At 35.6% G+C, this 13,169-nt stretch overlaps 1 protein-coding gene across 4 annotated transcripts in view; it reads left to right on the forward strand.

Annotated features, from left to right (window-relative positions):
* SNTG2 (syntrophin gamma 2) overlaps nt 1–13,169 on the forward strand; it is a 260,833-nt gene that overhangs the window by 209,173 nt on the left and 38,491 nt on the right. For all 4 annotated transcript variants that reach the window (XM_065835059.2, XM_071807027.1, XM_071807026.1 and 1 more), the window contains 3 exons: nt 279–395; nt 7,267–7,338; nt 11,797–12,006. In XM_065835059.2, coding sequence (XP_065691131.1) covers nt 279–395; nt 7,267–7,338; nt 11,797–12,006 — 399 coding nt within the window. The remainder of the gene's footprint in view (nt 1–278; nt 396–7,266; nt 7,339–11,796; nt 12,007–13,169) is intronic.

Genomic DNA, 13,169 nt, shown 5'->3' on the forward strand with positions numbered 1-13,169 from the left:
TGGGGATCTTCTGAGACATACATAGGTGGCTTTTAGATTGGTGATTATTTCAGACAAGAGTCAACCTGTGCTCTAAGTTTGAGTCTCCTCAAGGATTTCTGACACACTGGCATGACACCAAAAACTTCAAGAGTACAGTAGTGGTGGGAAGGCAAATGTGAAGAAGGAGATGATACATCCTATTCTAATATGATCCCTCTCCCTTGTCAAAAGGCTCAACCTATTCATATGTATCTTATGCTTCACTGAAAAAATGATCTTTAACTTTTCTTTTACAGGTTGTACATATGGGATGGGTAAATGAGAGACTTGAAGGAACTGATTCATCTCAGCTTTACAAATTCAAGTTTCTGGCACTGAAGGGTTCATCCTTCTACATTTTCAGCACTCCACCGGTAAAAAAAAAAAAAAAAAGAAAAAGAAAAAAAAAAAGTGATGTTATGTCTGGGTTTGTTTTTCCTTACTGAGATTTCAAAAGCAGTTAAAGCCATGGATGTCACCGAATTTCAATAAGATTTAAATATTTAACCTCTTGCAAGGTCCTCTGAAAATCTTACTGTACCTGGATAGTCCAATGAATTCCTAATAGGGAAGAAGTGTTTTACTTTTGAAACTTGTTAAGTTCAGATTTTTCTGTGATTGGTTGCACCCAATATTTCTTATCTTACATTTAGTCTAAGATGTTTTGTAGATGTAATGAGTTGGTAGTTACTCTGTTTTCTTATAGACAAGATAAACCATAAAAACACCATCCATAGGATTAGTAGATACTTGTGGAGTTTGCACACAGGCAAGAGATTGAACTGTTACAAAGAATCCTATACTGTATACAGTTTAAACAATTCATATCATCTTGCTTTGATAATTTACATAGCTAGTAATAAGAATTCTGTTTCACAACAGATGACTTATCTAATACTTATCTAAAAATGCTAATAAAAATTAATTTAAAAAATGAAGGAGAAATGAGCTGTAGAATTCTGCACTCTTTGAAAGTGACCCATACTTACCACATAGCATTTTGTTATCAATTTTTTTTCTGGAGCCTTTGATTTTAACAAAGAAAAAGAGAATAAAATACAGAATTAGCATGCAATTTCAGTTATACAACTTCCTTACAATTTTCCTCAGAAGGTGGTCAATCTCCCAGTTTTTTCAGCTGAACCAAAGGAATTCTGTCCTTTACGTGTGTACCATCTGCAGTACTTTAGGAAAGTGCATACTCTTCTAAGCTTATTTGAGAATAACCTTAATGAGAAGCCATCGGTAACATTTTCTCTCTCTGTAGGTTGAAATTGTAAATCCAGTGATTTCTGCTGTCATCAAGCATTTTTAAACGGCCAAGCAATACTACTCTTTCTAAAATGAGACAGCACATCTGGGAAAAGGTTAAGTTTTTTTCCCCTCTAAAAAATTATTTCCCTGTATGTTAAGTCAAACCAAAATTTTATTCAAGTTCTATAGTTCAATTAAAATGCAAAAAAATCCCCCAAAATATTAAAGAAATAAACAACACACTACATGAATGCTTTTCCTTTATGAATTCTAATTATTGTTTTCAGACCTGTTATTGAAGAAACAGTTTAGCTATAATTAAAACGATCCGTCTACATAATAATAGTTGAGGATAAACGATTTCATTTCTCATGTTCAGCACTCTACTAAGAACAGACAAGTAAGGGTGAATATTTGATGGTATTTGTACCACGTTACTTGCCAGTATCTATTACACTCTGTCACGTTTCTGCACTTTTTTTTTTTTTTGGTAGAAATTGTGGCTTTTCAAAAAAATGAGCAAAGGGCACCCCTTTGGTCAATATGTTACATCACCCCAGTACTCAGATACACCAGTAAGCGTGACAGAACCTATAAATCATAAAACCTGTTGACCAGTTTTCTTGCTATTTAGTCATTCCACAGATGTTTTAAATTGGACAAAAAAAATAAAACAGGAAATTGGGAGTTTCCACCAGTCACCCACCTAGAGAATTCAAACCTGTATCTAAAGCCACACTTTGAAGATGATTATCAGTGCCCTGAGGGTACCTCCCACTTTAACTGTCCCTGACCTTCTTCCTTGGAGCTCCCCCTACCCTTCCCACAGCCCAGGACCCCACTGGGGCTTCCCCAGGGCTGTCAGCTCCTGCCCCAGCAGCACAGCCAGCTGGTCTCCGGCTCCCCACAGTCCTGCCCTGCTCAGCCATGGCCCCAGTGAGCCAGGCTTACCTACGGGTCATGGTTCCAGTGAGCCAGGCCTACCAGTGGGCCCTCATCCAGGCCTGGCCACAGCCCATTCCTGACCTCAGGAAGGTGCTTGGTACTCAGAGCTGGGACTGCCTCCAATCCCTGGGCCTGGCAGGGATGGAGATAACTGTCTTCATAGCAGCCCATATGGCAGTGGGTTTTGTATTTGTGGCTAAAACAGCACTGACATGCTGGGCTGTTGCTGAGATTTGCTTGCACAGTGTTTCTGTTTCTCACACTGCTCACCCTGGGGGTGGGCAAGAGGTTTAGGGACACTACCAGGACAGCTGACCCAAACAGGCCAAACAGGATATTATGTACCATAAAACATCATGCTCAGCAATAAAAAGTGGGATTTGGTCTTCAAAAGTAGCCATTGCTTGGAAACTGGCTGGCCATCAGTGTGCTTGGGGTGGGCAGCGTGTGATCACCTTTGCATCACTTGTTTTTTTCCTCTTTCTATCTCTTATTTAACTGTCCTTATTTTGACCCATGAGTTTTCTTGATTTTGCTTTTCATATTCTCTCCCCCATCCTGCTGCGGGGTGTCAGGGAGTTAGTGAGTGGCTGTGTGGTGCTCAGCTGTTGGATGGGGTCAGCCCAGTACAGGGCAATGGGATGGGCCCTGCCTGGTGCCCAGGGAGCCACCAGCCCACCCTGTGCTTGAACACTGGTTCTGTGTCACATATCCCAGCTCTGTAGATGGAAACACGAGTCCCCACACAAAGCCATGCATAGAGCTCCTTCACAATTGTTAAAGATATTTAGTAGTACTGCTTCTACCACTTCTCCCGCTGACTTTTTTACTATATTAAATGAAAAATTTAAAAATTGAGCATTCTATCACAAAAATACAGATATTTTAATTTGCATGATCCTTAGAAGAGAAGAGCTTAATGTTATTTTTTTAAGACATACTTCTATGATGGTCCTGCTATTTGCATGCTCAATCAATGTAGTGTATCAATGTAGTGTGCACAGAGTAGATGACCTACAAGTCATGCAGTTATCTTTATTTGTAATGACCTTACCCATAGCTTTACAACTGCTTGTAACAGCAGCTGGTACAATTTCTACTCTTTTTCTGTTTCATTGTGTGTAGAAGATTATGTGAGTGTAAATACAGCTGCTAACTTTCATAAGAATGGAAGTCATTGTTACCTATGGGCAAAAATAAATAAAGTTTTGGAAAAAATGTTGCTATTATAATATGAAAGAAATTACTATGGCAAATAATATTCTATTTATACTCTATTTTAACAATATCTCAGATGGTGTTTCCAAAAATGTAGAATCTTCACCATAGAAAGAAATATCAAGAACTATATGATTAACAATGAATGGTCTTTCTGCATTCCTAAAGTGGCTTATCTGACTGTATTTAAGTAATTTACAGATTTCATTTACAGATTGCTATATTAGAATCATGACATATTTCTGAAAACTGCACATGTGGAAAACACCATTGCAGAAATAGAAATTATTCTTGTGTCAGTGTTAATAGACAAGCAGCATTTTATTGCATTTCAGAAGCATCTAATTTCTGTCAATTTTCAGATCTTGAAAAAGGTCTGAATTCAAACCCAAGAAGAAATTGGAGAGATTTTATTAAGAATTGTCATGCAAAACCAAACTATTTTTTGAAAATTGAAAATTTCCAGAAAATTAAACAGTTTGGTTTTATGGAATGTGTTCTGTATGTAGTCGAGGATTGTACTGTGTGATTATTTTTATGTCTTCCTCATAGTTCAGTATGATTTTTAAACTCTAGTCTTAAAGTACCCATATCTTTGGAGCTGTTATCTTACCTTTAATTACAAAACTCTTTTTTTCAACATGATTAAATAAATAGTGCTGAAGTGTTTTACATGACGGTAGCTGGACAATCGCTGCATATGCTGATTATAGTTTTAAGAAAAGGATAAATACAAGAATAATGTGAAAGTAACAGAAATACTTCCACCTTTGAAAGACATTACAGAGAAAAAAAATCTTGCATAATCTAATGAGCACATGAACAGTGCTTTGAATGTTAGAAAGTACTGCTAGGTAAGTTCTAAATACTTGTAATTTACATTGTACATAATGTCAGTGCAATGTATTTGGAAAGAGGTGGCAATGAATTGGAGAGCATAGACTGAGCTGTGAATGCTTTTGGTGAACTTCCTAACTTTGCATGCAAGTCTTTATTTATTTTGTTCAGATATTTGCTAGGATCTGACTGCTCTTCAGTGTGTGTTTTGTACCATCGTGTTTGAGTTGTTTTGGATGTCTTCAGCTTCTTATGCTGCTATATGGTAGTTGGTCTCAAGAATATTTCTTGTTTGGTTTTTTTTTTCCTTTTTAGTATATTTTAATTATTTTTTTAAAGTTATACTTGACTCCTGTTTTCCATTGAAGAGTGAAGAGGCCAGTGAAATTAATTACTCTTGACATTAAATTATTCATCGTTTTCTCAGGCCTTTTTAGTACTTCTGGGTGGGTTGGATGCTTCTGTGTCAGATAATGCTGCATTCTCTGTATTCCAGTAATAATTATTACCGCCACTTTGTTGGTTTTTTTCCTTAAGTTTTACTCATTAAATGGATTCCTTTTTTTAATGTATATTGGGGGGGCACTGGAGATTTCTAGAATAAGATTCAGTGTTCATATAATTTCAGAGAGTATGTTTTGTTCTCTTTGACTTTAGTGAGTTTTGAAGTGTGATTCTCTTTTACATGCTCTCCGTGTTTATTTCTTATTTCTAGTCAACCCTTTAGTGCTGATCCCTGAACAGACATGAAAGTCTTTTATGCCTGTTGTATAATTGCAGAATTCTCTTCTAGGGGGTAACTGTTTTTCAGTTTGTTGTTTACTACTTTTATGTGTCAAAATGAACTGAACTTTATTGTTTTATCTCTATTTTAAGTCTTTTTAAAGAAAAATCAATGATTAACATACACATTTAAAGCTAAGTATATGTGGAATATGAACCTGAACTGAGATCACTTGGTCTAAGTAAAACTAGATTTTAATATCTTGTTCATTTTTGGAAATCTACTGTAATGCTTGTTTTCTAAACACAAGGAACTTAAGGACACTCATGGTGAAGTAAAACATACTTCTGCAACACTTAGCACTTTTGTAACTCTACATATTTATTTCAGTCTTATTATGGACTTAAAAATGTAACTTCAGGCTCCTATTTTTTCTGTCTTTGTTCATTTTTATTATCTCTGTGGTCAGCTCAGTGTTATTTGTGAGTTTACAAATGTTATATTTTAGATTATTTCTGAAAGGATTGATACAGGCAAATATCTACAAAACCAAGTAATCAATATGTCACATAATGCATTGACTTAGCTAAGGAATTGGTCTTCCAATTATAATAATCACATTCAGCTTCTGTTGGCCATAAATTCATGTGTTAGACAAACAGAGATTAAAGTGGAAGTTCAGTGAATGCTAATTGGTACTTTCATGTGTTTTGACACTGGTATTGATACTGTTAGAACTAGATTAATATGAATGAATATATGTCTCATTAAGTGACCCATTCTGAATATACCTTTTTTGAAACGTTTTTCCAATGCTTTACTAAAAAATAATCTTGTTATTCTAAAATAAACCCAATAAATTGCAATATATAGAATACCTACAGAAACAATTCCAAGGGGATATATGAGAAAGACTTTTTTATTGCTTTCACTAGCTCATTTGTCTTAGTTAGCTATCATTACCCTGTTGTTAAATCTGTGGTAATGGAAAATTCTGCAAGAAATGGAAACATCCTTTAAAGCAAATGAAGGGTAATGCACTGTTTTGTGAACTTTTCTGATTCCTTCCAGCTTTTCTCATTGACTAGAAGTATATGATCATGTGTGATTTTTTTAAAAAGCAATGGAGTCTATAACAATAACATTTTAAACTTAGACATACTGTGATAGTTCTGAGAAAACTGTAAATAATGTCAGCTGTCTCTTTGGATTCTAGAGTCCCTTTGTAATATGTTTGTTTCCCCTCCTTAAAATCCTTCTCAACATGTTCTCCTGATGACCTTGCACATCGTGATATTCAGACTGTTTCACTCTTGGCTTTAAGTATGGTAGACTTTTTCTGACATACACAGTAAAAGAAAATCTTGGCTTATGTAGGTGCTGACAGTTCTCATCATCACTAGTTACCTCTGCTGAAAAAGTCATGAGAGGTTACAGAGAGCCAAAGGATGAAAGAGATGCACAGGATAATGGGGAAAAGGCTGACATATTCAGAGGGGATTTAATAGCACAGCAGTGTCACCGTTGTCCATGGTAGCATCATTAATAGCAGCAAAGAACCGCAACAGTTTAAATTAATCTTCAGGAATCAAAACAAATTATATGAGCAAATGAAAGTCCAGTCATGTCTCAACAGCTTTTAGGTTATAGATTGTGTCACTCAATTCAGTTTCACAAACAGCATATTAAGCTGGGGTTTATGCTTTTGTATTTTGTGTAACCAGTAACAGGAATGACGGATTCCCCTGCTTTTAACTGAGATTAAAAAGAATCTTTCCCTTCGAGAAATTCAAGACCAAATAATGAACCGGCCACTTTTCTAGGCAGTAAACCATATTTTACAAGACACATGAAGATCTCTTTTGAGAATCAACAGTATTGGGCAAAAACCTGTATTATTTATTTTCTTTTCAAAACAGCCACCACGTGGGTTCTCTGTGTTAGCGTATTGATAATTAAATATCTTTACTTAACTCACCACAGAGATGATAAAGAAGTTTCCATCATACTGTAGCAATAATGTGGAAAAAATAAATTAAACTACTTTATACTTTTTATTTATAGTAAGACTCCTGTAGATGTTGTTTCTGTAAAAACTGAATGCTATTTGTCAGTCTTTTCTAAATGCTGGATATTAAATGTAGTATCGTGCCTATATTTAAAGCATCCAGTAGAATAATGATGGGTGAAATCTTTAATTTTCTTTTCATCTGTACATGTTTTTAGAATAAAGAATGTGTTGTTAATATTTTCTTTTGATATTATAGGTAAGCACACTAGACTGGGTACGAGCTGAAAAAATCTATAACCTCTGTGAGGTTCTATTTAAAATTCACAAGGTAGGTTTCCCAACAATTACAATGATATTATTTAGTAAAACAAGTTTGCCTTTTCCTGTTAAAGATAAGCTCAAGTTAATATTAACTTGGAACAGCTGATATTCAAATAGTTTATCTGTTAAGAAAAAAAAAACCAAAACAAAACTATTTGAAATGGCTAGTGCATTAGCTATGCAACTATAAGAGAATATTGAAAATGAATTAAGCTCCAAGTGAGCAAGTTATTAAAATGCTTCAATAGTGAAGAAATTTTTTCAGTATTAGAGCTGGTTGTGTGAAATACAGGTGAGACAAACAGCTAAGCATAATTAAGCTGGATATTGCATTTTTCATACTGGCTCAGATTAAGTCAATGTGGTGAAGAATGATTTTGCAGTAATTCCTGGTCTATATTAAAATACTTTATTGGATTTCAGTAATTAGAAGCATAAAATTATGTCTTTTTTAGATCATGTGTAGTTTACAAATATTTTAGTAGGTTTTACATTACAAAAGGCAACATGGTACATTTGTGTACCATAGAATTCTTCATTTTTATCCACCACCTAGAGACAATGTCATGATTTCTGTTTAGCTTGTCCCAAGCAAGGATTTCGGGCAAAACCATATCAGTCTGGTTAAATAATTTACTTACAAAAGATATTTTCTTCTAAGTTGTATTAGCTGGATTAATTTAGTTCTCTACCAGCTAGTCAAAAACTGTTTTGCAGATGCTGTAAGAATAGATAGCCTACTGAACGAAGAGAAAAAAAACCCAAACATATAATCAGGAAGAAGAAAAACCAAAGATCAGTCCCTTCAGATAAAATGCTGTTTCACTGAAAAAATCCAAATTAGCGTTAGTTCTCAGCACCTGCTGTCCTCTCTGCTGTTCCTCCTTTAACCATGGACATGGTTGTGGAGATGGAAGGTTGTTGCTTTGTTACCTGTATAGATCCTGACTTAACATTGTGCCAAAGGAAAACTGTTTAAGTTTCGTTTCCTAGGGGAGTGCTACTTAAGGCTGTTGTTTTTTCTGGTGCAACACAGTTCTTCAGGACAGTTCACAGAAAGAAAAGCATAGAGGGGAGTTCTCTGTAGTGCTAAATGACAAAATTCTTCAGAGAATGGGGTGGCAGGGAGTCCTAGACTGACTTTCAACAACGTGGGCATGTTTTCCTGCACCAGTTTTGTTGACTGTGTTGTTGGTTTTGGTTGGTTGCTTGGTTTTGTTGGGTTTTTTTGTTTGGTTTGGTTTAGGTTTTTTTGAGATAAATTGAAAGCATGATAAACCAACAGAGCAAGGAGTACACAGAACTTGACAGAAATCTAGAAAGAAAAGGTCTCATACATGAGCTGGTGTCTTCATTCTACAGAGATGTCAGTCCCATCAAATAATTGCTAAAGGAGCTGCTGTCACCTGTCAGTTTTGCAGCCCGTCTCTGCCTGTTTTTCTCTGTCTGAAGCCTGCTGACACTGGGCAAGGGAGGAACGTTCCCTTCTCTGACAAATGTGGGGAGAGGAAAGTGTGTTGGGCAGTGCCATGCCAGGAAAATAGCAGTCCTGGAATCTGGGACTTGAGCTCAGTTCTGGAGCATGGGCTGCACGAGCAGAAACGTATTTTTCTGTGCATAGCATTATTTTAATGTGACCATGTCTCCAACCGGGTATATGTGGGCAACTTCAGGTCCTGCCCACCACTGAGGCAGCAGCACAGAACAGAGGTTCTGTCCCAGATTGTTTGTTCTATCTCCTTAATATTCTTTAAAATTTACTTTTTCCTGATAAATAAGTCAGGCATCAATGAAATATGTGCTCATTATGCATTTTGAAAAGATTTTGCTATGGTTTGGGTTTTGGGTATTTTTTCTCCTTCAAATCTTAATATTGATTTGAAACTCAGTCCTTCCTTGAATATTCTGGTAATGTCAAGGACAATCTGTCCTTAAAGTAAATTCTGTGATACTTTTTCATTAAGAAAAAGAAGTGGGAAATAAACACCCAGGATTCAAATCTTTAATGTTCTTGACATTTTAATAACTGAATGTTTAATTGCCAGTTTTCATGAATACATCAGCTAAAGTGCAAAAGCTCACATTCAGTGTTTTAACCTCTTTTCTGTTTGGTATAAATGACAAGGCAAACTGAGCAAATCTTAAGATAGAAAAAAGTCTGAAGAGATTGCAGACTGGAAGATGGAGTTCATGTTGTAAAAGCTGCCATTTGGGAAGGGTTTTCTTAAGGATTTCCAGAAGCTGGTTAGAACTAGTGCAAAGCTGTGGTGGAGAGTTCTGTTGTATATTCTCACAAAAGATGGTTTTTAAAGTGAGGTGCACTTATCACTCACATAATTGTAAGCTTCTTATGTATGTTTATTATGACAAAAGTGTTGAAAATGGAAAATAAGAATCCAATATTGAAATGGCATTTTAAAACAAAATGTTTACTCTATTTTAGATGTGTGTATACATATGTGCATATAAATACACACTTGCATACACAAACATGCATTTACAAATATGTGAATTAAAATTCATCACATACTAGCATATTCATGACACTTAGTGGTAAATATTTACTGGAACTGTTACTGAAAACCTGTATTTTTCAGAGGTGAGAATATTAGATGCATTTTTTAAAGCCATTTGTCTTGAAAAAACATTTTATTTTCTTTTATTGCCTGGTGTTTTCACACATGACATTTTCACATACAGGCTAAAAAATATTAATATAGTAGTCGATGAGGCAGGGTGAACAGTACTGAGTCTTGAAACAGATGTAGGTGTAAAATCTGTCACTCCCTGGCTGCTGAACACCAGATGATATATATGCAGGTATTTTTTTCAGATTACTTTGCACCAGTCCAAAGGAGTATCGTAAAATAACACTGAACTTCCTCAAGACAGTTCTCTCCTCAGGTAGCTCAAGGGCCATTTTTGGTGACGAAGTGCTGCAAACCCCAGTGGCTTTGTGTGGTGCTTCTGAGTTGCCCCACAAAACATCCATAGCTTAACAGACTAGAACTGAGTAAATTATGTAAAGTTACATTTGTCAGCTTTGTGTTATTCACTAATTCACCCACACAAGCAAAATTTTCAATTTCCATCTGAGTATTTTGATCCTATGTGTGAATATGAGAGCAGTACGCAGAGAAGGGTTTGCTAGTGGACCATATATTTTCTCTGCTTTTCATTACTAAAAAATGGATCTTCACTGCTGTCCTGTGACAGCAGTTGTGTGTCCATCTAGAGCAGGAGGGACACAAGACCCAGAATATTTAAACATTTATTTTACATCTATTGGAATGGTTTACATTACATTTGGATGCTCAGATTCCAGTTGTCTGTTTTCATGTGCATGGAGTTTCAACAACAGCCTTGATAGGCTATGATAGACTATTAGGGGTTCTGTAAAAATAATTCTTAATCTTCATAAAGCTTATCCTGACTACAAGATTTTGTGACTTGGGTGCCACTACGAAGCTGCATTCTGGTCTTTTCAAAGCCACCTACGTCCAGTTAAACATAACTTTTTTTTACCTCAGATCTGCTTGATTAGAGTCAAGTGTCCTAAACTGAACCTGGAGTGCTGGAGAAAACTTTAGAAAATAAAAATAATATTCTCTTTGCAAATTACTTTTTTTTGTTTTCTCAGTGTTTTCTGCCCTATGCCATTATAGAGAAATAGAGATAGGAAAAGGCTCTCTCTGATAAATAGAAATTGTAAAAATTCATAATGTGGAAATTCAGTCAGTGAAAGTACTCAGATGTATAATCAATAGCTTTTTTATTTAATTTTCTTTTTCTCCATATTTACGCTAATCAGTGAAGTTTTGAAAGATTAGGGAAATTTCTTGGAATATTTTTTTCATTTACAAAACATTCTGTTACAGGGATATTTTTTATTATGAAATATTGATGTGAAGTTTTTCTTCTTCTTGTTGAAGGTGATGGTAGGATCTCACTTTACACTCCTTGTCTTTGCAGAGCAGCATTTGCAGCTATTAGGAGACATTTGAAAGCTCACGTTGTCATTTCCAGAATTAGCCCTTGGGTCCTTAATAAATTACTACATTCCTTGGTGTTTAGCATATTGGAACCCAATTAGAACATAGTTACATTCTCCTGTAAAGCTGGTACAGAGTTCTCAAATTGTATTCAAACAAACCAGGGATTTCCTTCCTTTTCACTGTAAACAATATGTTGCTACAAACTCCTTTTAAATTATGTATGTATGTAACTTTGACAGTATTTGGGAGCAGCAGAAGTAGCTCAGATTACATGACAGGGTAAATTGAATAAGAAGCAAAGAAAGAAGTTGCCTTTGAAATTATTACTTAATTCTCAGAACGTTTCTTCAAGATAATTATTAACACAATGACATAACGTATCCAAGTACCCATCACTTACAGAAGACAATGTTGCTTTAACTGTTTGTTTTTGCTAGATGAAGAATCACATACTGAAACATGTCTTTCAGCTCTGGCTTGCTGATGATTACTGGCTACAAGCAAACTTATATTTAGGTATTCATCAGGACTTTGAGCTTGAAGACCAGAGGCCATATTGTTTCAGTGTTATGGTTGGACATGGCAAGAGTCATTATTTCAATGTAGAGCTGGGCAGCGAGTTGGCAGTCTGGGAGAAATCATTCCAAAGAGCTATTTTCCTGGAAGTTCAAAGAACAGGGGTAAGTAATGAATAATTTAAATCCTGGAGACATTTCATGGGTGGAATAAATATGAAAAATGTTTAGATAATTTGGGTGTTTAATAATTGCACTGATGTGCTCCATGACTAAAGATCTGAGTAGACTTTAATACACTGGAAGTACACTTTACTACACTGGAAGCTTCTAAAGTTTCATCTTTGTATCAATATTTGTATGTCAATGACTATGTAATGACAGTCTGTGTTATGACAGTTTGAAAATTGGAAGTTGACTTTGATCATAACAAACTGGAAATGAATACATTTTACCCTTGGAAAACTGTTTTTGTGGACAATCTTTAGTCCACCTTGAACATTTTCTTCAGGAAAGCTTATTTTCCGCTCACATAAGGTGAATTTGTTATGTTTTACGTAACAATTCTGTTTAAAAAGAAGGAATATTCTCCTCTTACATTGTTAATTGTACATCGGGGTTGTTCTAGTTAAAACTGGAAGATTTTGAGCACTCAGCATTAAAGTGAGAGACAAGTTTGTGACAGTATTAAATTCTCAAAATTAAAGGGCAGATTATTGCTTTCTACTGGCTAGTAAAGTTCTTTCAAGTCAATTATTTTCTCAGATCTGAGAGAGCACTTCCCATTAGGTGGATTTAAGTTTAAGGTAGTTGGTATAAGTTTAAGATAGTAGGTATAGTTGTCTCATTGTGGGTGTCTGTTGGCATTGTGGTGCGTGGAGTCCAGAGAATGATTGTGCTTAACCTAAAGCAGATAATCTCTTCTAAAGGAGATATTTTGTGGTATGAAAACAGACAAGACAAATTGATTTTGATTTAATTTGCAACTTAAAGCACCTCTGTACTGTTATATAAACAAATATTATTTGCTCAGTATCTAAATTCATACTCCAAAGTGAGCTGGACCAGTGGTATGGGAATGGATGGATTAAAAGTATAGGCCTTCTCCAATTAAAAACATATGTACACAGTTTAGCACAAATGTAGGCTTGATCTGGCATGTTCAGGTTTGCAGGGACCTCCTAGACATGTTTACAATAGCGAGAGCACTGGATCACAGCATTGCATTAGCACAGCCTGCAGGGAGCAGGAGTCCTAGCACAGGTGTTGAATGAGCTCTTCTAAATTTCCAGATCTCTGGGATTCTATCAAGGTTTGCAGGTGCTTGC

Source organism: Patagioenas fasciata, chromosome 3, assembly GCF_037038585.1.
Source record: "Patagioenas fasciata isolate bPatFas1 chromosome 3, bPatFas1.hap1, whole genome shotgun sequence".
Lineage (NCBI taxonomy): Eukaryota > Metazoa > Chordata > Aves > Columbiformes > Columbidae > Patagioenas > Patagioenas fasciata.